Source organism: Chlorocebus sabaeus, chromosome 26, assembly GCF_047675955.1.
Source record: "Chlorocebus sabaeus isolate Y175 chromosome 26, mChlSab1.0.hap1, whole genome shotgun sequence".
Lineage (NCBI taxonomy): Eukaryota > Metazoa > Chordata > Mammalia > Primates > Cercopithecidae > Chlorocebus > Chlorocebus sabaeus.
In genome coordinates this window covers 392112-416068 of record NC_132929.1, presented here as the reverse complement: position 1 = coordinate 416068, position 23957 = coordinate 392112, and the positions used below count along the sequence as shown (strand labels likewise).

Here is a 23957-nt window from a genome sequence, read left to right as displayed (position 1 = left end):
ATAACAAATGAATACCTGATTAACGTATAGGTTAGAAAATGTTTCTTTTTCATGTCCTTACAATTTGACAGAGAAGTAATCTGTTCAAATATTTGCAGATGAGTAAAGGTATACAGCTTTTTTTCTTAAACCTACAGAAAAATACTAAACCCCTACTGAACGTAGGACAACATATGAAAAAATGTTAAGAACAGGTTCCTAGAACAATTGGAAACATCAGATAGGAACATTAAGTACATCGATTTGAAGATATCCTAGAAGCAGCAAGGGAGTGAGGTCTTCCTAAAGCCTAAGACCCATGAAAGAAAGAGGCCCAGAGAACCTAAGCAAGCAGGGATGAGACAGAGAAGCAAAACGGAGCTTCTGACAGACTCCCAGGGCCCTCATACAGGAGAAAGAGGCCTGGCGGACCCCATGCTCTGAGCTGGAACCTCAAAGAACCACACACCAGAAATACAGGTGAGTGAGAGGCAGACTAGTGCTCACAGAAACCAGCCCAGTTTCTCATTCTCTCAATTTCCAACGGGCCTGCAGTGACCTAGGATTGCCTAGAACATCCTCTCTGGAGGAAGATATTGTTACCCAGAGCCTTGATTTATTGCTACAATATTGCACACACAATATCTGGAACTCAAGCAAAAATAATAATGACAAAGATACAATACCACCTCATTGAAAAATGAAAAAAAATAGAAGTCAATAGACCAAGAGTGGATCCTGAAAACAGAAATATACACACTTTTGTCATGGAAGACGAGCCTGAGGAATGAACTGAAGTGCTGACATTCTGCTCAGCAGACCCCAGCTCAGGGAAATGGGGTGAGGGAAGTGGGAGAGCGAGACAAGGAGATCAGCGAAGCAACGGTATGAGGTATAGGACTTCACAGTCGGCTAAGCGTGATTTCAGCCTACTCTGCCTATGTAGGAGCCATTCTTATTTCCTTTAATTTCCTAAAAAAAGAAAAATATATATTAAAAAAGAGTGATTTTCTATTTTTCAATGGTTGAAAAATAATCAAAAGAATCGTATGTCAACCAAGTGCGGTGGCTCACACCTGTAATCCCAGACTTTGGGAGGCCAAGGCGGGGGCGGGGGGGGGGGTGGATCATGAGGTCAGGAGTTCAAGACCAGCTGGGCCAACATGGGGAAACCCCGTCTCTACTAAAAATACCAAAAAAAAAAAAAAAAAAAAAATTAGCCAGGCATGGTGCTGCATGCCTGTAATCCCAGCTACTCCAGAGTCTGAGGCAGGAGAACTGCTTAAACCTGGGAGGTGGAGGTTGCAGTGAGCCAAGATCGCACCACTGCACTCCAGCCTGGGCAACAGAGCAAGACTCCCTCTCAGGAAAAAAAAGAAAAAATCATATGTCAACACATGAAAATTATATGACATTCAAATTCTGATATCCACAAAGTTTTCCTGGAATATTGCCCCACACACGTTTGGTGGCTGCTCTCGCGTGACAGTGGCCAAGGTGAGTTGTTGTAAAAGAGCACGTACAGCCCACATAAACATTTACCATCTGGTGCTTTATGGAAAAAATGTGCTGACCCCTATGTTAGTGCCACCTCTTCTCAGTGAGCTGCAAATACAACCAATTGTTCAGTCAGCACATTCACTAGGCCTATGTGGCTTTTCCAGAAGGTTTGCAAGAAGAAACTACACCATAAAATAGTCCAAGGAGGAAAGAAAAAGGGAGGAATGAAATCATTGAGTTCCCTCCTCTCTCCTTGTCAAGTGGTGAACGTTCACACCACGGGGAATTCGCACCCACACTCACCGCACCCTCCAGGCTGTCACTGGCTCCTTGGTAGGCAGTCAGGAAGCCACAATCCAACTCTCGTGTGACATCATAGCGGAGACTGGAGCCGAAGGGCAGCCCACAGGCATGAGTCAACCAAGAGGGACACAGAGAGGTAGCTAAGGAATCTATGGGGTCGGACAAGGTTTATAAATACACTTTTAAAAGAACTACCTTTAATACGGTCAGGCAATTAAAAGATCCTATTAACAGCCGGGCACGGTTCACGCCTATAATCACAGCAGTTTGGGAGGCCGAGGCAGGCGGATCACGAGGTCAGGAGTTCAAGACCAGCCTGGCCAATCTGGTGAAACCCCATCTCTACTAAAAATACAAAAATTAGCTGGGTGTGATGGCAGGCACCTGTAGTCTCAGCTACTTGGGAGGCTGAGGCAGGAGAATCACTTGAACCCAGGAGGTGAAGGCTGCAGTGAGCCGAGATTATGCCACTGCACTCCAGCCTGGGCAACAGAGCAAGACTCCATCTCAGAAACAAAAAGATCATATTAACAATTTCAACACAGAAGTTGAAACTAGAAAAAAGTACCTAAAGTGGCAGTTAAAGAAACTGTCACACACTTCAAACTAAACATTTTAAAGGGATGTGTTTATTGTAATTATACCTCAATAAAGTTGATATTTTTAAAAAATGGAAATTCTGGAATATAAAAATACAATAGTAAAATTTAAAACTCAATGGATTTGATTAAAAACAGACTGGGAAGGCCTGTGCTACCTTCGCCTATAAAGGATTAATTCTGTAGAAATTACTTTCTTGCTATAATCAACTAGAAAACCGGACAGAATATACCGAAAAGGTGTTACCAAAAACTGGACAACGGACAGCCCAGAGCTGGGATCCCTGAGAGAAGGAAACACTGCCCAGAAGCAGCTTCCAGGCTGCAGCACAGGAAAGCGGAACCCAAACAGAGCCCAAAGATCTTGCTGAGTTCAGGTGACAGATCAGCTATACTTAGGCCAAAGAACAAGATGACAGCAAGCTCTAGAGATGAGCGGAGAGGCCCCTTGAGTGTCTGAGTACTACTCTGGGCATAGGTTAAGAAAACTACGGAACACTGGGGAAAGAAGCACTAGAAAGTAATAAGCAGCATCGCCATGATGCACACAGTCTGGGAAAAGCCTGCGTTTCCACAAACAAGGACAGAAAGACCTTCTCATACACCAAGCATCAGGCGGAGTCCTGAGAAGAGTATTGCCTTAGCAGTATGGATAAATGAGCCCAAGAGTAAACCCTGTGTCGATCAGCCCTAACAAACCTTAGAATCAAGCTTTGAAAAGATCAAACTGACCCCATGTAACTTATACGTATGGCAGAACAAAACTAAGGCTCTTTAAAAAAATAAAACAAAATCTGCATAGAACATAAAATTTATGTCTAGCATTCAATCAAAAATTAGCAGGCACGCAACCATGCCCCCATAACTATGGCAATCAATAGACGTGACAGAATCAATCAACAGAGATGGATCTAGAAGTGATCAGAGATTACAGAATTCACAGACAAGGACATTAAAAGTTCTCTTACAGAAATGCTCCCTATGCTAATAGAAGGAAAGCATGAATGTGATAAGGAGTGAAACAGAAGATATAAAAAGGACTCAAATGGAATCTCCAGAAATGAAAATACAAAAGTGGAAATTGTGATGGATGAGGTTAACAGATGAAACACTGCGTAACAGTTACAACCATAATCTACAATGTCTAAGCATATTAATCAACAGAGAGATACTCTACGCTCTCTCCCTTAACACTCATGTAGTCTAAGTTTAACAAATAACTGTTTCACGCCCACCATCAGTTGCAGGTTGATCTACAGTCACCTAGTTATCCAAAGATCTTTCTCTACTCCATTCCTAAGGAAGGGCTCATAAGAACAATACTTCCTAAGTCACAGCTCATTGAAAAGTTTGGGGGTTTTTCATCTAAAAAGTCGGTTTTGCTGGAACAAAAATGCTTGATTCACATTTTCTTTTCTTGAATGCCTTAAACAGGTTACTTAATTTCTTCTTCATAAAGAATTGTCATCTGCTGGGCTCAGTGGCTCACTGCTGTAATCCCAGAACTTTGGGAGGCCAAGGCAGGTGGATTGCCTGAGCTTAGGAGTTCAAGACCAGCCTGGGCAACATGGTGAAACCCCGTCTCTACTAAAAATGTAAAAAATTAGCTGGGTGTGGTGGTGCATGCCTGTAATTCTAGCCACTTAAGAGGCTGAGGCACAAGAATGGCTTGAACCTGGGAGGTGGAGGTTGCAGTGAGCTGAGACAGTGCCACTGTATTCCAACCTGGGCAACAGAGACTGTGTCTCAAATAAATAAATAAATAAATAAAGGAATTGTCATCAAAGTCCCATGGCTAAACCCTTTCCTTTTTTTTTTTTTTTTTCCTATAACTAGTATTATTAGTTTTTTCCAAGAACCAAAGTTAAAAGTTAGTTCTTTAAAACAACAGGCCAGGCACAGTGGCTCACACATGTAATCACAGCACTTTGCAGGAGGATCCCTTGAATGCAGGAGTTTTACACCAGCCTGGACAACAAACCAAGACCCTGTCTCTACAAAAAACTTTTTTTTGCTGCATAATGCTCTCAATTAACCTGACAAAATGTCATATACAGGGTTACCACATCTTTTTTATCATTGAATTTTGAAAACAAAAATTGTTCTATTGAGGCATCTGTATTTGGATATTAGAGGTAAAGAGCACCCTTATGGTCTAGTCCAAAAAACATAATGAAGATACCTATATTTACAAATTCTTCTATTTCTACCTGTCATCTATCAACTGTATTATGAACCTGAAAGCCTGAGAACAGAATTTATCAAGATATTCATGTTTATGCTTTTTTTATCTACTGTTCTTCTTTTTTTTTTTTTTTAATAAGACAGATTCTCACTCTGTACCCAGGCTGGAGTGCAGTGGCGCGATCTTGGCTCACTACAACCTCCGCCTCCCGGGTTCAAGCGATTCTCCTGCCTCAGCTTCCTGAGTAGCTGAGACTACAGGCACCTGCCACCACGTCCAGCTAATTTTTGTATTTTTAGTAGAGATGGGGTTTCACCATGTTGGCCACGATGGTCTCATCTCCTGACCTCGTGATCCACCCACCTCAGCCTCCCAAAGTGCTGGGATTACGGGCTGAGCCACCACACCTGGCCATCTGCTGATATTTCTAAGCATGAAGTGACAATTTTTTTTTTTTTTTTTTTGAGACAGAGTCTTGCTGTGTTGGCCAGGCTGGAGTGCAGTGGTGTGATCCTGGCTCACTGCAACCTCCACCTCCTGGGTTCAAGCAGTTCTCCTGCCTCAACCTCCCAAGTAGCTAGGATTACAAAGGTGCACCACCACGCCTGGCTGCTTTGTATTTTTAGCAGAGACACGGTTTCATCATGTGGGCCAGGCTGGTTTCAAACTCCTGACGTCAAGTGATCCGCCCGCCTTGGCCTCCCAAAGTACTGGGATTACAGACGTGAGCCATCGCATCCGGCCAAAGTGACAATATTTATATTCAGTAAGTTTAACTCTAAAAGCTTACATTTATGCTTAGTCATTTTTGATGATTAGATAAAGAGACAAATAAATGGTCCCAGTTTAGCTACTGATACACTCAACAAACCTTGACGGACCTAAGGGCATTATGCTGAGTAAAGAAAATCATTTCCGAAGGTCACATATCATATGATAATCTCACAATAACAAAATTTTAGAGATGGAGAACAGATTAGTAGTTGTCAGGAGTTAGAGATGGTGGCAGAAGAGAGGCAGGAGAGAGATCTTCGTAGTGATGAGACAGTTCTGCACAGTAATTACGGTAGTAGGTATATTTATAGACACGTGATAGAATGGCACGGAACTATGCACACACATTGTACCAATTTCAATTTCTGGGTTGTTATACTGTATTACAGTTACGTAAGATGTAACCACTGGGGCAGTATGCGTAAATATACAACGACCTCTCTACTTTCTTTACAACTTCCTGAGAGTCTATTATTAATTCAAAATAAAAACCTTTTAAAAAATTGCTTCATGCATATCTAATTTCCTGTGCCACTTAAAAATGAACCCAAAAATAGAAACTGTAGGAAATTCATCTGAGTGCAGCTTACGCAGGAAGGGGCAGGTAACTCCATTCTGGACCTATGCTCAAAGACATGCCCCTTTACCTTACAACAAAACTGGCAAACGGGCATGTGTTTTAAGAATAAAAAGCTTTTAAAGTATCATGCACTGTTTTTTATGGTTCCTTTGCTTAAATGACTTTTTGGTTTGCTAAAAAACTACCAATCACATCAGATTAAAAGTACTCTTACTGTAAAAATAAAAAGTGATGTGACTAACATCTCTTAGCTCTGTAATGTATTACTCTTCATGAGAGCAGCGAAGGAAAACATGGTGATTCAATAACTCCAAACAACAAGCAGAAAAGAGTGTTGAACAGGCTGGGCGTGGTGGCTCATGCCTGTAATCCTAGCACTTTGGGAAGCCGAGGCGGGCAGATCACGAGGTCAGGAGATCGAGACCATCCTGGCTAACATGGTGAAACCCCGTCTCTACTAAAACTACACAAAATGAGCTGGGCATAGTGGCGGGCGCCTGTAGTCCCAGCTACTCGGGAGGCTGAGGAGGGAGAATGGTGGGAACCCAGGAGGGAGAGCTTGCAGTAAGCTAAATGGCACCACTGCACTCCAGCCTAGGTGACAGAGCGAGACTCCCTCTGTCACAAAAAAAAAAAAAAAAAAAGTGTGTTGAGTGTTGAACAATTAAATTGTTTATATGTAATAACCAGATATATATGCCTGGCATAAAATGAGCCCTGTGTGAGATGTTGCTGGATGTAGAGTCCTAGGCCTGACGCATCCAAATAATGTCTATGATCAAGAAGTCGATGATAAGTGCTCTCTGTAACACATGAGCATTAAGTTTTCATACTCCAAAAACTCTTCCTTTCTAAGTTACTAAAACTTTCAAGGGCATTTCAAACAAAATTAGCTGTGGAAAACAGACCTGTTAAATCCTATGGCTAAGAAATATCTTCCTACCCCACGTATTATTCATTACCAAGGTGTCAATTCCATTTCCAATACAAACGTCTCAAGTAGTGGAGCCCTTTCCACTCCAGCTGGGAGAGCCATCCTCAACAAGACAAGGGTAAAACCTGTGAACACAAGGCTTCCATCTGCAATTCTTGTCTGCAGGGAAGCTCCCGAAAGAGGGAAACCACGGCTTATTCCTTAGGCTAAAACAACAGCGTTCATTTCTTGCATTTAACAAGCAATGCTGGAGGAACATAAAACAAAGGTTAGGCCGGGCGCGGTGGCTCAACCCTGTAATCCCAGCACTTTGGGAGGCCGAGACGGGCGGATCACGAGGTCAGGAGATCAAGACCATCTTGGCTAACACGGTGAAACCCCGTCTCTACTAAAAAATACAAAAAACTAGCCGGGCGAGGTGGTGGGCGCCTGTAGTCCCAGCTACTCGGGAGGCTGAGGCAGGAGAATGGCGTAAACCCGAGAGGCGGAGCTTGCAGTGAGCTGAGATCCGGCCACTGCACTCCAGCATGGGGGACAGAGCGAGACTCCATCTCAAAAAAAAAAAAAAAAAAAAAAAAAAAAACAAAGGTTAGCAATCACTTTTCTCATGCTACTTAGACCTGTAACACATTTTTCCTCTGGTGCACACTATCCAAAACCTAGTCATTTCCCTTACTCCGAGAAGGAATTCAGATGACTTTCTGGCCAGGTGCAGGGGCTCACTTTCACGCCTGTAATCCCAGCAATTTGGGAGGCCGAGGCAGGCAGATCACTTTGAGGTCAGGAGACCAGCTGGGCCAACATGGGGAAACCCCGTCTCTACTAAAAATACAAAAATTAGTTGCGCATGCATGGTAGCACACACTTGTAATCCCAGCTACTCGGGAGGCTGAGGTGGGAGAATCACTTGAACTCAGGAGGCGGAAGTTGAAGTGAGCCAAGATTGCGCCACTGCACACCAGCCTGGGCAACAGAGTAAGACTGTATCTCAAAAAAAAAAAAAAAAAAAAAAAAAAGACTTTCTAATCATACTGGAAATGTGTAACAAGGGCCAGGTACTGTATATTACACTTAATAAATCAAAACAGGCCCTCTAAGACATAAATGGTGCTTCACTGTATGGTTATCTGCCTAACCCATCACAGGAACTCAATTCAGTATTAAACTGGTTTTAGATCAAGACACTAGAACTCATGTTTAGCAGTTATTAAATTACAATTACTAAGAAAAAAACTTCATTAGGTAAACTCCTTTACTCCAAAAAGTTTCTCAAAATACATAAACACTAATATAAAAACAATTATTAAAACAAGTTTGCCTGAATCTCAGGATTTCAGAAACATGAAAGTACTCATCTCTCACCTCTCCCACCCACTTAAAATGACAAAAACAGACCATTAGAGCCAAATCAAAGGAAATGTTTAAAGAGAAACAAACCCAAAGAGTACACCAATTCTTGACCCAATTCTCTGTGCTCCGTCTTATGTAACATTACACTATGAATAACAATCCCATCATCCACAACAGATTTCTTTTTTTCTTTTTTTTTGAAACGGTTTTGTTCTCATTGCTCAGGCTGGAGTGCAATGGCGTGATCTCGACTCACTGCAACCTCCGCCACCCAGGTTCAAGCGACTCTCCTGCCTCAGCCTCCCAAGTAGCTGGGATTACAGGCATACACAACCACGCCTGGCTAATTTTGTACTTTTAGTAGAGACGGGGTTTCACCATGTTGGTCAGGCTGGCCTCCAACTCCTGACCTCAGGGGATCCACCCGCCTCGGCCTTCCAAAGTGCCAGGACAACAGGCGTGAGCCACCGCACTCGGCCCCACAACACAGTTCCAAACACTGGACTCTCATATCTACAAACGCTCAATACGTGTTTAAAAAGAAAAAGAAAAATTAGGAAAAGGCAATAACACTTTAGTGTATCTACCATCAACTACTGCTTAACAGCATACACGACTTTTGATGAACAGTCATGTACTATGTAACACTGTGTTATAAAAGGCAGATTACTTAATACTTAAAAATGGTTAACCTTAGGGAGGAGGAAAATACACTGACACACAGAAAATATTTCAAACACTTCTTTTTGCTGTTGATAAGGAGTTCCCAAAAGTAGTTTTTCCAAGTCATTTCCAAATAAAAGTAGCTTGGGGGTAAACAATTGTCTACTGAAATATTACTGTTATTATTTATTTAATAATGTCCTGACAAGCTTGCAATTATCTCATTAAATCAAAAAATTAGTATCTACGGCCAACATTGTTTCCTCATATTCTTGATGTGAAAATCTGAGCACTCCTCTTAATAAGGAGTTACAAATACAAAACAAACAGCTCAACTGAACTGACTCTTATCTCTCCAGAAACACAAACACAAGACCTCATAAAATGGGTTTCTACAGGCCATAATTACTGCAACTTACTTCTCCAATTTTCCCCTCCACAGTTAACTAAACAGCTCAAAACCTATCAGTAACAACAGTCACCATCATATGGTTAGGAATGTGACATTTCTTAACCACTACTAATAAATAGGAAAAAAAATTTTGCCTATGAATAGATCTCAAGTTTCCTGTACTTGCAAGAAACTAATTAAAAGGCAGCCCTGCACAATCTACAAAAAGAGCCATGAAGACTGCTACATTTTAAGTTACAGGAAACAAACCTGCTACTCTAATTCAGCAAGATACAACTGACTTCCCTTTATATACCCTAAGAAAAAAAGCCTTACACGAGAAATTTAAACATGGAAGCAGAAACACATCAAGAAAAAGACATGTCAAACCCCACCTGTATATCTGTTTTCAACCATTTGGAGTCAAGGCGAGCCTGGGCAGCCAAACAGAAAGAGTCAGAGGGCATCTTTTCTCCAGTTTCCTCCAGTTCTCAGGCCTGCAAGTAAACATACATGTTGAAGACCTAACTCTTTTTAATAGTTTACAAAGACACTCCCGAAAGGTTTAACGCAGAAAAAAAAAAGAGAGAGAGAGAGAGAGAAAACAGACAGGGGGAAGAGAAGAGCTGGGGGAGGGGAGTGAAGGGGAGAGAGGGAAAGAGGGAAGAGATGGAGGGGAGTGAGGTGGGGAAGGGAAAGCCTCCTTCCAAGGTAGGCAGGGTGTGCCGAGTTTCTGCACTACGCTGGCGAGACCTTGAGAATGGACGGTCAGAGGAGGCCAAGTCACAATGTCATCCCCCTGCCCTCAAATCCAAAAGGCACACACACCCGACAGGAAGCCCATCGTTTTAAAGACAAATGACAGCAGCATGAATCTGCCGCCTTACCCCACAGCAGGGCTCGTGCGTGAAACAAATTACTCAAAAGGATCGCCTGCAGAAAAACCCACAGCCACCACCACTTAGAGATGGAGAGAGGCCCGAGGCTGCGCCGCGGGCGGTCCGCGCAGGCCCCGGTGCAGCCGCCGCGCCCACGCCCGCCTCCCGGGCTCGGCCGCCCGCCAGCCCCGCGCCGGCACCGCCCCCGCCGCCTGCCGCCCCGGTGCCCTAGGCCAGCACCTGACGCGCAGGGCCCGGTCGCCTCGCCCTGCCGGCGCGCGGACGCAGCCTCCCAGGAGCCGCTGGCTCAGCCGGCGCCCGCGATCCCGGCGCCTCTCGCGGCCCGAGGGGCGGGCTGACGCGGGACTGCCGCCCCCCGCGTACGGCCAATCGCAACGAGGCTGCTCCGCGGGCGCAGCCAATGGGGAAGAGGAACCCTTCGCGACTCCTCCCGACTCTCCCGCTTCCTGCAATCCCGCTTATCTTCCTACTTGGAGCGCCGCGGCTGCGGCCAGGGCCAACCGCGGCCGCCGGAAGGCGGGATTTCCGCCGGACGCATGCCTGCCCGCACTCCCACGGGAGACTTCCTGGCTCCGAGAGCTCTTAATTTCGCGGCGGCGGGTGGCCGCGCTCGCACTAACTGGAGCTGTCCAGGGCGCTGGTCGAGTGGCGAGACCAGCTCTCCTGGAGAGGAGACCGGATCTTCGTGCGGTCGGCTCTCTCGGGCCTGAAGAGCTTCCTCCTGTGTGTCCAACTGAATGCAGCAGAAGTTTTGGGCGGATTACATGGGGCAGCTGTGGAAGCACTGCGCAGGGAATCAAAGAAGGAAACAGACCTCCAGCGACCACAAAACAAAACTGAAGAAACATAAAACAATATAGGCCTGGCATGGTGGCTCACGTCTGTAATTTTCAGCGCTTTGGGACGCCGAAGCGGGAGGATCCCTCGAAGCCAGGAGTTGGAGGATCCCATGTTGCCAGACTGGGTAACATAGCAAGACCCCATCTCTAAAAAAAAACAAAAAACTTAACAGTTAGCCAGGTGTGGTGGCACACACCTGTGATCCCAGCTGCTCAGGAGGCTGAGACAAGAGAATCGCCTGAGCTGGGAGGTCAATGCTACAGTAAGCTGAGATCATGCCACTGCACTCCAGCCTGGGCGACAGAGTGAGATCCTGCCTCTAAGAAAGAAAAATACCGGCCGGGCGTGGGGGCTCATGCCTATAATCCCGGCACTTTGGGAGGTCGAGGCAGGTGGATCATTTGAGGTCAGGAGTTCAAGACCAGCCTGGCCAAAATCGTGAGACCCCTTCTCTGCTAAAAATACAAAGATTAGCCGGGTGTGGTGACCCGTGCCTGTAATCCCAGCTACTCGGGAGGCTGAGGCAGAAGAATCGCTTGAACCCGAGAGGTGGAGGTTACAGTGAGCCGAGATCGCACCCCTGCACTCCAGCCTGGGGACAGAGGCTGCCAGCCTTGACTTACCGGCTTCAGGTAGTTCTCCCACCTCAGCCTTGCCGGTAGCTGGGACTGCGGGCACTTGCAACCCCGCCTGGCTAATTTTTCTATTTTTTGTAGAGACAGGGTTTCGCCATGTTGCCCAGGCTGGTCTTGAACTCCTGGGCTCAAGTGACCCACCCGCCTCAGTCTCCCAAAATGCTGGGATTCCAGGTGTGAGTCACTGCACTCGGCTAATAGTAATGAACTTTGAACAGAAGGAAAGACATTATTTTATTGGTTATGTTTTATCTATGCTTTCTAATTTTTTCTGAACATGTAAAGATAAAATTCTATTCTTAAAACTCAATAAGACCTCAGAACAAAAAAATTAGAGTATAAGTATTTATTTTAGTTAACTTGTACAAATTTGATTTCTGGAAAAATAATGGAATAGATTTTGTGAGAAAAAAAATCCACCACTTTGGCCTGGTGCAGTGGCTTATACCTGTAATCCCAGCACTTTGGGAGGCCCAGGCAGTGGATCACCTGAGGTCAGGAGTTCTAGACCAGCCTGACCAACATGAAGAAACCCCCATCTCTACTGAAAATACAAAAATTAGCCAGACCTGGTGGCACGCGCCTGTAATCCCAGCTATTCAGGAGGCTAAGGCTGGAGAATCGCTTGAACCCAGGAGGCAGAGGTTGCAGTGAGCTGAGATCGCACCATAGGACTCCAGCCTGGGTGACAAGAGCAAAACTCTGTCTCAAAAAAAAAAAAAAAAAAAAGGAAAAGGATACAAACATACAACATTAAAATAGTAACCAAAAAAGAGCTGAAGTGGCTGTACTAATATGTAATACACTTTAAATTAAAGCAGGGCTGGGCATGGTAGCTCACACCTATAATCCCAGCATTTTGGGAGGTGGAGGCAGAGAGGCCAGAAGTTCGAGATCAGCCTGAGCAACATGGCATAATCCCATCTCTACAAAAAATACAAAAATTAGGCGGGCATGGTGGTACCCACCTGTGTTCCCGGCTATTTGGGAGGCTGCGGTGGGAAGATCATGTGAACTGGGAGGTTGAGGCTGCAGTGAGCTAAGAGATTGGGCCCCTGCACTCTACCCTGGGCAACAGAGCGAGACCCTGTCTGAAAATTTTTTAAAAATTAAAAATGGGGTTGAGAGACAAAAAAGGACATCTTTTTTTTTTTTTTTTTTTTTTTTTTTTTGAGCTGGAATTTCACTACTGTTGCCCTGGCTGGAGTGCAATCATGCAATCTTGGCTCACTGCAACCTCCGCCTCCCCGATTCAAGTGATTCTCCTGCCTCAGCCTCCCAAGTAGCTGGCACTACATGTGCCTGCCATCACACCCGGCTAATTTTTGTATTTTGGTACAGATGGGGTTTCACCACGTTGGCCAGGCTGGTCTCGAACTCCTGACCTCAGGTGATCCACCAGCCTTGGCCTCCCAAAGTGCTGGGATTACAGACGTGAGCCACCGCACCAGCTGAAACCTTCATTTTAAAAAAGGCTGGGTCAGGCATCATGGCTCTTGCCTGTAATCCCAGCACTTTGACAGGCCTATGCGGGCGGATCACCTGAGGTTAGGAGTTCGAGACCAGACTGACCAACGTGGTGAAACCCCATCTCTACCAAAAATACAAAAATTAGCCAGGCTTGGTGGCACACACCTGTAATCCCAGCTACTCAGGAGGCTGAGACAGGAGAATTGCTTGAATCCAGGAGGCGGAGGTTGCAGTGAGCTGAGATCGTGCTACCGCACTGCAGACTGGGTGGCAGACTGAGATGCCATCTCAAAAAATAAATAAATAAAGCCTGGCTGCCAGATGTGGTGCAGAGGCCTAGTTTGTTGACTCCTGTACTTAAGATGTAAAACTCGAAAAAACAGTGGGCAGGAGCTTCCCTCTAGAGGCGCAGGAGCAGCAAATTGGTCCCTGAGCACTGTCTTTATAATAACATGTTACACTGTGGTTTTTTTGTTTTGTTTTTTCTTTGTTTCTTTGTTTGAGGCGGAGTTTTACTCTTGTTGCCCAGGCTGGAGTGCGGTGATGTGATCTCAGCTCACAACAACATCAGCCTCCCAGATTCAAGCCATTCTCCTGCCTCTGCCTCTGCCTCCCAAGTAGCTGGGATTTCTGTCATGCAACACCATACCCAGCTAATTTTGCACTTTTAGTAGGGACGGCGTTTCTCCATGTTGGTCAAGCTGGTCTCGAACTCCTGATCTCAGGTGATCTACCCGCCTCAGCCTCCCAAAGTGCTGGGATTACAGGTGTGAGCCACCGCACCTGGCCTTTTTTTTTTTTTTTTTTTTTCAGACAGAGTCTGACTCCTTCACCCAGGCTGAAGTGCAGTGGCGCTACCTCAGTTCACTGTAATCTCTGCCTCCCCAGGTTCAAGCAATTCTCCTGCCTCAGCCTTCCTAGTAGCTGGGATTACTGGCATCCACCACCATATCCGACTAATTTTTGTATTTTTAGTAGAGATGGGGTTTCACCATGTTGGCCAGGCTGGTCTCAAACTCCTGACCTCAACTGATCTGCCCACCTCAGCCTCCCAAAGTGCTGGAATTATAGGCCTGACCCACCACATCTGACCCTGTGTGTTTTATGTACGTTTCTATATGTGTTGTATTTCACAATAAACTAAATATTAGAACAAAGAATAACTGATAGCTATGCACAATCAAAGGCATTTAAATTTCACCCTCACAAATAATTTTTTTTTTTTTTTTGAGACAGGGTCACACTCTGTTACCTAGGCTGAAGTGCAGTGGCACCACCTTGGTTCACTGCAGCCTTGACCTCGCAGGCCCAGGCGATCCTTCTACCTCAGCCTCCCGAGTAGCTGGGACTCTAGGCACACTCCACCACACCTGCCTCATTCTTGTATTTTTGGTAAAGATGGGGTTTCATCGTGTTGACCAGGCTGATCTCGAACTCCTGGGATCAAGGAATCCACCAACCTTGGCTTTCCAAAGTGCTGATATTACAGGCATGAGCCACTGCACCTGGCCAAGAATTGTTTCTTCTCCTTACCTAGGTAAAGACTTCTGCAGAAATGCTGGGAGATCTTTGGAGAGGAAAGATATTTCAAATAAAAAGTTTAATACTTGGCCGGGCATGGTGGCTTAAGCCTGTAATCCCAGCACTTTGGGAGGCTGAGGTGGGCAGACCACGAAGTCAGGAGATCGATACCATCCTAGCTAACACAGTGAACCCCATCTCTACTAAAGAAATACAAAAAATTAGCCAGGCATCGTGGCGGGCACCTGTAGTCGCAGCTACTCGGGAGGCTGAGGCAGGAGAATGGCGTGAACGTGGGAGGCGGAGCTTGCACTGAGCTAAGATCGTGCCACTGCACTCCGGCCTGGGTGACTGAGCAAGACTCCGTCTCAAAAAAAAAAAAAAAAATTAATACTTTGGGAGGCCAATGCGTGTAGATCACGAGATCAGGAGTTCAAGACCAGCCTGGCCAAGATGGTGAAACCCCGTCTCTACCAAAAATACAAAAATTAGCCAGGCATGGTGGCAGGTACCTGTAATCCCAGCTACTCAGGAGGCTAAGGCAGAACTGCTTGAACCCGGGCGGCAGAGGTTGCTGTGAGCCAAGATAGCACCACTGCACTCCAGCCTTGGCAATAAGAGTCAGACTCCATTAAAAAAAAAAAAAAAATTGATCTAGTTCTAAACCTCATTTTGAATCCACCCATATTACTCTGAAATACATTGATCTTTCCTGTGGCTAAAACCTTAAAGCCTAGCCAGTAACTCCCATTGCCCTTGAAGAAATCCAGTCTCCTGGCTGTGGCCCCTCATTAGGCTGCTGTTGGCCGACCACGGTGCCTCTAGTTTGTGTACAACGCATATGTCAACTTATAATACATCATACAAGGCGTTTTTAACTCTAAAAGGCTTATTCACTAGTTGCTGTGTGAATCAGTATTTCTGGGTATAGTTAGAAATTATTAGAGTTGGCCGGGCGCGGTGGCTCAAGCCTGTAATCCCAGCACTTTGGGAGGCCAAGGCGGGCGGATCACGAGGTCAGGAGATCGAGACCATCCTGGCTAACACGGTGAAACACCGTTTCTACTAAAAAATACAAAAAACTAGCCGGGCGAGGTGGCGGGAGCCTGTGGTCCCAGCTACTCGGGAGGCTGAGGCAGGAGAATGGCGGGAACCCAGGAGGCGGAGCTTGCAGTGAGCTGAGATCCGGCCACAGCACTCCAGCCTGGGCGACAGAGCGAGACTCCGTCTCAAAAAAAAAAAAAAGAAAAAAAAAGAAATTATTAGAGTTGATGCCCAAGAATCATCTCAACCAGCCCAGGGGAGGCATCTACTCCTTTTATGGTTAGTGACTCTGGGCCTCCTCCTGCTGGGCTCAGTCCTCAGGTGGGTCTGACTCAATTCAGAGCTGTGCACCCCTAGTCCTCCTCTCAGCTCAGAGCTGTGCACCCCCTAGTCCTCCTCCCCAACTTGCATGAGTGCTCTTTAGGATGGAGCTGAACACGGCCTTCTCGAAACCACTTGGCTCTACCACAGGCCCTGAGAACTGATTGGGTCACTCCGGTGGGCTCCCCAGCCCTAGCCAAGAAGGGTTTCTCTAGGGAGACTGGCCCTAACTCATGAGACCTGGAGCCCCAAAGATCCTGACCAGGGGGTTGCCTCCTCCAGGGAGGGGCCACTCACCCCCACCCGCTCCCTTCACAGAGACCCATCTGACAGAGCTGAGGAAAACCATGCCGCATAAATGAATGAATAAATAAATAACGATGCCGGGTACCTGTGGATTTTGTAATTCCTGAGAGAGGCCAGAGTGGCTGGCTCACAGCAAGGGCAGTAGGAGATAGTGCTCCCTGGCCAGGTTGTGCTCTGTCTCCTGGTTGGGAGCTCTAGGGGACAAGAAAAGCCAGAGGAGACCAGCTCGCCCAGAAGGCACCTCTCCACCCCTTCCCCGGAGTTTCTGGGACACGAAGCCCACCTGAGGGACACATGCCTCCTTGGGAGTTGTACCAGGCCTCCTTCCTAATCTGGCCATGTGGTGGTTTTCAGTGCCAGAAATAGATGAATAGAAGAGGCCCTTTATTGGATGTCCTTCAGGAACACGCACACTTCTTTGGATCTTTCCAGCATTTTATCTCTATTTAAAGTTAAATGCTGTGTTATACCGAGTATTGGAAAAGATGTAGAAGTACAAGAACTGTCAAGCTGGCAGTAGCATAAAGTTGTATAAGCACATTGGAAACCTGTTTGGCAGTTTCTACTAAAGCTAAATATATGCCTACCTTCAGAAATTCTATCCTAAGCATGTACACAAGAGAAATGAATGCAAATGTCCACAAAAAGACTTATATAAGAATGATCATTGCCATTTTTATTCATAAGAGCCCCAAATGAAAACCACCAAAATGTCCATCAACAGGAGAGTGAATAAATGGTGATACATTCACATCATGGAATACTACATAGACAAAAAAGAAAAACGAAGGGGCAGGAACATTCCACGACATGGGTGAACAGAGGGAGCCAGGTATGAGAGACACTGCACCATCCCACTGAGATGAAGCGCAGGAAGGCAGAACTGACGATGATTGAAGTCCGAAGAGTAGTTTCCGTTGTGGGAAAGTTTGGATCAGGAAGGAGCCTTCTGGGGTACCAGAAATCTGCTGTATCTTGGCTGGGTGCAGTGGCTCACGCCTGTAATCCCAGCACTTCAGGAGGCCTAGGCGAGAGAGTTGCTTGAGCCCAGGAGTTAGAGACCAGCTTGGGCAATATAGCGAGATCCCATCTCTACAAAAAATTAAATATTAGCATGGCATGCTGGTGTGCGCCTGTAGTCTCAGCTACTTAGGAGGCTGAGGCAGGAGGATCGCTTGAGCTCAAGAGTTTGAGGCTGCAGTGAGCTATGACTGTGCCAGTGCACTCCAGCCTATAACTTCAGTGACTGAGTAAGACCAGTTGCAAAAAAAAAAAAAAAAAAAAAAAGGAAAGGAAAAGAAAAGAAAAGAGAAAAGAAAAGGAAGGCTGAGCACGGTGTTTCACATCCATAATCCCAGCACTTTGGGAGGCCAAGACAGGTGAATCACTTGAGGCTGGGAGTTTGAGGCCAGCCTGGACAACATAACAAAACCAAAAATACAAAAATTAACCATGCATATTGGTACATGCCTGTAATCCCAGCTACTCAGGAGGCAGAGGCATGAAAATCCCTTGAACTCGGCAGGCGGAGATTGCAGTGAGCCGAGATCGCGTCACTGCACTCCAGCCTGGGTGACAGAGCAAGACTCTGTCTCAAAAAGGAGAAAAAAAAAAGAAAAGAAATCTGCTATATCTTCACCTAGGTGAGGCTATCACATACATTGATATATATTGGAGTTTGTGTGTGTGTGTGTGTGTGTGTGTGTGTGTGTGTACCAAAATGCATATTAACAAACATTCTGGCCGGGCGCTGTGGCTCACACCTCTAATCCAAGCTCTTTGAGAGGCTGAGGGCTGAGGCAGGTCGATCATGAGGTCAGGAGTTCGAGACCCACCTGGCCAATATGATGAAAGGCCTCTCTACTAAAAATACAAAGTTAGCCAGGCATGGTGGTGCACTCCTGTAATCCCAGCTACTCAGGAGGCTGAAGCACAGAATCGCTTGAACCCAGCAGGCTGGGGTGGCAGTGAGCCAAGATCGGGCCACCGCACTCCAGCCTGGGTGACAGAGTAAGACTCTTGTCTCAAAAAAAAAAAAAAAAAAAAAAATTCCATTAGTAAACATAGAATGATTGAATTATAAAAATCACCATTTTGGGCTGGGCGCGGTGGCTCACGCCTGTAATCCTGGGATGACACTTTGGGAGACTGAGGCAGGCGGATCACAAGGTGAGGAGATCGAGACCATCCTGGCTAACAGAGTGAAACCCCGTCTCTACTAAAAATACAAAAAATTAGCTGGTCGTGGTGGCAGCGCCTGTAGTCCCAGTTACACGGGAGGCTGAGGCAGGAGAATGGCATGAACCTGGGAGGCGGAGCTTACAGTGAGCTGAGATCCGGCCACCGCACTCCAGCCTGGGTGACAGAGTAAGACTCTTGTCTCAAAAAAAAAAAAAAAGAAAAAAAAAATTCCATTAGTAAACATAGAATGATTGAATTATAAAAATCACCATTTTGGGCTGGGCACAGTGGCTCACGCCTGTAATCCTGGTATGATATTGGGAGGCTGAGGAGGGCAGATCATGAGGTCAGGAGATCAGGCCATCTTGGCCAACATGGTGAAGCCTTGTCTCTACTCAAAATATAAAAATTAGCTCTGGTGGTGGTGCGTGCCTTTAATCCCAGATACTCAGGAGGCTAAAACAGGAGAATCAATTGAACCTGGGAGGCAGAGGTTGCAGTGAGCCAAGATCGCGCCACTGCACTCCAGCCTGCCAACAGAGTGAGACTCCATCTCAGAAAAAAAAAAAAAATCACCATTTTGTGGTATTTAATTAATTTATTGAGGCAAAGATGGCAATGGATGAAACTACTGTATTAGATGAGAGGATGACGGGGATGTTTGCAGTGAAGGAGTCAGTTTCTCACCGCCTGAATGATTTGAACTTAGCACCACTAAAAGTGGAGCAATCAGGTACAGACTGCCTCCAGACCTGATGCAATAGAAATCACTGACAGCATCTAGTTCGTTGTTTTGTTTGTTTCTCTTTTTCTTTTTTTTCTTTCTGACACAGAGTCTCACTGTGTCACTGAGGCTGGAGTGCAGTGGCATGATATTGGCTCACTGCAATCTCCACCCCCCTGGTTTAAGTGCCTCAGCCTTCTGAGCAGCTGGGATTACAAGAATCTGCCACAACACCCAGCTAATTTTTATACTTTTAGTAGAGACGGGGTTTCACCATGTTGGCCAGGCTGGTCTCAAACTCCTGACCTCTGGTGATCCGCCTGCCTCAGCCTCCCAAATTTCTGGGATTACAGGTGTGAGCCACCGTGCCCAGTCTATTTCATATTTTAAATATTAAAAAGTAGAACCTGGCCAGGTGTGGTGGCTCACACCTGTAGTCCTAGCACTTTGGGAGGCTGAAGTAGGAGGATCACTTGAGCCTGGAAGTTCAAGACCAGCCTGGGCAACAGAGCAAGACTCCATAGTGGGGAAAAAAAAAATTAGGACTTTTGTCTAGGATGCTGTTCAGAAGAGTTAGAATAGCAGGTCTGAGACTACTGTCCTTAGAGAGGGCTGCTTGCAAATTTGGCATCTAGAAACTTGAGTTTAGAGAGGGCTATCACCATTCCCTACCTAATAAGAGTGGCTCACTGTGCCTAAACTGTTTGTACAAACAACATAGTTTATGTTGCTTTCCTTTATTTTATTAATTGAGACAGAGTCTCCTTCCGTCAGCCAGGCTGGAGTGCAGTGGCGTGAATTCTGCTCACTGCAACCTCTGCCTCCCAGGTTCAAGCGATTCTCCTGCCTCAGCCTCCTAAGTAGCTGAGATTACAGGCATACACCACCACACACAGCTAAATTTTGTATTTTTAGTAGAGATGGGGTTTCACCATGTTGGCCAGACTGATGTCAAACTCCTGACCTCAAGTGATCCACCCGCCTTGGCCTCCCAAAGTGCTGGGATTACAGGCCTGACCACTGCGCCTGGCCGCACTTTCCTTCAGAATGCTGCTGTCCTTTGGGGAGAGACAAGGGGCCTTCCTGGTGAACACGGCCCGGGGCGGCCTGGCGGACAAGAAGGCGTTGGCCCAGCGCGGCCCTGAACGTGCAGGAGCCTGAACCCTTCAGCTTTGGCCAGGCCCCCCAGGATGCGGCCAGTCTTCTGCACCCCCAGGCTGCGTGGTTCAGCCAGCAGGCATCCACCCAGATGCGCGAGGCGGGGCCGGGAGATCCGCAGAGCCATCCCAGGCCGGGCCCCAGACGGCCTGAAGAACGTCAACAAGGACCCTCTGGCGGCCGCCGCCCACTGGGCCGGCAGGGACCCCGCGTGGTGCCCCTGAGCTCAACCGGCCGCTACAGGTGCCCTCCGGGCGCGGTGGGCGTGGCCCCCACTGGGGTCCCAGCTGCTGCGGAAGGTGCGTCTCCAGCGCCGCGTCCGTGTCCCCCGTGGCCGACCCGCCCCACGCCCCTTCTCCTGGCCAAACCGTGGAGCCCGAGGTGGGCAGAGGCCACGCCAGAGACCAGCTGTAGGTCCCGCGCCTGGGCGGAGGGCCCGGAAACCCTCGGACCAGAGTATGTGGAGGAGGCACCTGCGTGGCGGCCCTGGCACTGCAGACTGGTCCGGGCTCTCAGGAGGAGGCGGGGGGCAGCGCTGGGCCTCGTGTGGGTTGTCGTCCGTCCTGTGTCCGCTCTGCCCTGTGTCCTTTGCGTTCCTCATTAAGCAGAAGAAGTCAGTAGTTATTTCTGCCATGAACCTTCTTGTCTGTGTAGTTTTTAGAACATTGCAAAGGATCTGTTTGCTTAGCTGTCAACAAAAAGAAAACCTGAAGAAGCATTCGAAAGTCAATTTGAGGGGTTTTTTTAGTTGTGTTTTTTTTGTTTGTTATTGTTTTTTATGTTGGAACGTGCCCCGGAATGAGGCAGTTGGCAAACTTCTCAGGACAATGAATCCTTCCTGTTTTTCTTTTTATGCCACACAGTGCATTCTTTTTTCTACCTGCTTATCTTATTTTTAGAATAATTTAGAAAAACAAAATGAAGGCTGTTTTTCCTAATTTTGGCATGAACCCCCCGCCTTGTGCCAAATGAAGACGGCATCACGAAGCAGCTCCAAGAGGAAAAGCTTGGGCATGCCCAGCATTCCCGCTGCCCATCGACGTCTGTCCTGGGGACGTGGAGGGTGCCCAGCGTCCCAGCCCGCACCAGTGCTGTCCTACTGATGTGGTAGGCTAGCAATATTTTGGTTAAAATCATGTTTGTCACTGTAACCATTTGTATGAATTAAAGAAATAAAAATCCCGGAAAAAGAAAAAAAAGAGAGAGAGAGACAGTGAGGCTACTGAGCAGAGTGGCCTCAGGCAGTGGCCTCAGAGAACCACCTGTAGCCTCTTAAGAGCGGCTTGGCCACTGCAATACAGGACACAGCCAACTGGGTGGGCTGGGCCCAGGACATGTTGATGCTGAGACAATGGAACTTGCACCAGGGATCCAGAACCCTGGAAGGAGTGGACCCCTCAGCCAACACCAGCGTGGAGGGCTGAGTAGGCACAAGAGAAGACTCTCACGGTGTGGCCAGAGTGAGCCGGAGGACCCGGACTCAGGCCCCCATGCCGCTCTGCCTATGCCATCCTCATTCCGGCCTAAATCCATATTGAGCTCCTGGTGTGCGAGGTCTATTTCACAGAGTAGACAGACAAAAGCAGTCCACTGTTGGCCGAGCACGGTGGCTCATGCCTGTAATCCCAGCACATTGCTAGGCTGAGGCAGGCAGATCATCTGAGATCAGGAGTTCGAGACTAGCCTGGCCAATATGGCAAAATCCTGTCCCTCTAAAAATATAAAAATTAGCTGGGTGAGGTGGTGGGTGCCTGTAATCCTATCTACTCAGGAGGCTGAGGTGGGAGAATCACTTGAACCTGGGAGGCAGAAGTTGCAGTGAGCCAAGAAGGCGCCACTGCACTCCAATCTAGGCCACAAGAGTGAGACTCCGTCTCAAAACAAAAAACAACAACAAAAATTCCACTGTCAAGATGGCAGCGTGACCACATGCTACATCTCTTTCTTCTATAGAACATCATTAGACATAGTAAAAAAAAAACCAGAAGACAGAGCATGCAGTGAGCCAAGATCGCACCACTGCACTCCAGCACTCCAGCCTGGGCGACAGAGCGAGACTCCGTTAAAAAAAGAAAAAAACACCTAACTAGACATCACCAGAAAAAAAACTTAACACTCCACTTCCTCTTGTGAATGTAAGTACGAAATTACCCAATGAACTATGAGCAAGCCCATCTCAACCACATATAAAATGATATTAATCATATATCACAACAAAGTTGATTTAATTCCAGAAATGCAATGTTAAACATTCAAAAGCCAAACACTATTAAGTTACCTTATCAGCATAAAAAGACAAGAAAAAAATTGCTCAATCACAAAAGAAAAAAGCAATTGACAAAATTCAGTGCCTATTCATAAATCTTAAAACCTATCTAACAGAGAGGAAGCAACATGCCCAGTTAAACACCACAGCAGCTGAGAGTGGTGACGTAACTTACTTGCAGCCAAAAGATGAAAATTGCAAGCTGGGCACATCAGCTCATGCCTCTAATCCCAGCACTTTGGGAGGCAGAGGAGGGCAGATCACGAGGTCTGGAGTTTGAGAAAATCCTGGCCAACATGGTGAAACCTGGTCTCTACTAAAACTACAAAAAAATGGGCCGGGCGTGGTGGCACGCACCTGTAATCTCATCTACTTGGGAGGCTGAGGCAGAAGAATTGCTTGAACCACAGGGGTGGAGGTTGTTACAGTGAACCAAGATCGCATCACTGCACTCCAGCCTGGCAACAGAGCAAGAATGAGTTTTGAAAAAACAAAAACAAAACAAAACAAAAACAGATGAAAATTGAGTTGCAGTATACTCTTAAAACTTTTGAGAAATCTATGTTTTTCAGCTAAAAAGAGACAGACTCAGCCTTTTGACCTTTCCTCTTTCCCTCCCTGGAAGGCAATCCAAGGCCTGGAAAAACAGCAGCCACATTGTAACTACAAGAACAAAAACATGATTGGCCGGGCGCGGTGGCTCACGCCTGGAATCCCAGCACTTTGGGAGGCCGAGACGGGCAGATCACGAGGTCAGGAGATCGAGACCATCCTGGCTAACAGGGTGAAACCCCGTCTCTACTAAAAATACAAAAAACTAGCTGGGCGAGGTGGCGGGCGCCTGTAGTCCCAGCTACACGGGAGGCTGAGGCAGGAGAATGGCGTAAACCTGGGAGGCAGAGCTTGCAGTGAGCCGAGATCCGGCCACTGCACTCCAGCCCAGGCGACAGAGCAAGACTCCATCTCAAAAAATAAATAAATAAATAAATAAAAACATGACTAAGGAAGGACTAGGAAACTGTAAAGAACCCTGGACTACCTTCCTCTGCACATTTTAAGTGACAAACATGAAATCTGTATTTCTTTAAGTCACTGAACCAGATTTTTTCTATGACTCCATGTAGCCCTAAATGATGTATTAAATACTAAAATACATACTGAAATACTAAAATTTTGGTCTTGAACTCCTGACCTCAGGTGATCCACCTGCCTCAGCCTCCGAAAGTGCTGGGATTACTGGCATGATCCACCACACCCGGCTCAAAAGCTTTGTTTTTAAACATATTAGATACGTTTATTGGTTTTTTGTTTAAAAAAAAATCATAATAATAATA

At 46.6% G+C, this 23957-nt stretch overlaps 2 protein-coding genes across 12 annotated transcripts in view; both read right to left on the bottom strand.

The window, feature by feature from the left end:
* The window catches only part of LOC103245991 (E3 ubiquitin-protein ligase HERC2), a 219985-nt gene extending 209482 nt beyond the window's left edge, over nt 1-10503 (bottom strand). For 5 of the 6 annotated variants that reach the window (XM_008017306.3, XM_073011972.1, XM_008017312.3 and 2 more), the window contains exons 1-2: nt 10377-10503; nt 9654-9755 (exon numbers count right to left, since the gene is read on the bottom strand). In XM_008017306.3, the coding sequence (XP_008015497.3) occupies nt 9654-9725 (72 nt within the window). In that variant the 5' untranslated portion in view covers nt 9726-9755; nt 10377-10503. Of the gene's footprint in view, nt 1-9653; nt 9756-10145; nt 10228-10376 lie in introns of those variants that run through there. The other variant, XM_008017308.3, reaches the window with a different exon arrangement.
* Nucleotides 10504-16944: 6441 nt separating this feature from the next.
* LOC119619361 (E3 ubiquitin-protein ligase HERC2-like) overlaps nt 16945-23957 on the bottom strand; it is a 31589-nt gene continuing 24576 nt past the window's right edge. For 3 of the 6 annotated variants that reach the window (XR_012091376.1, XR_012091377.1, XM_073011975.1), the window contains one exon: nt 16945-21064. Coding sequence is in view for 2 of the 6 variants with exons in the window: in XM_073011975.1 (XP_072868076.1) it covers nt 21049-21064 (16 nt within the window). In the remaining 4 variants the exon portion in view is untranslated. The remainder of the gene's footprint in view (nt 21065-23957) is intronic. The other 3 variants (XR_012091375.1, XR_012091378.1, XM_073011976.1) reach the window with 1 other exon arrangement.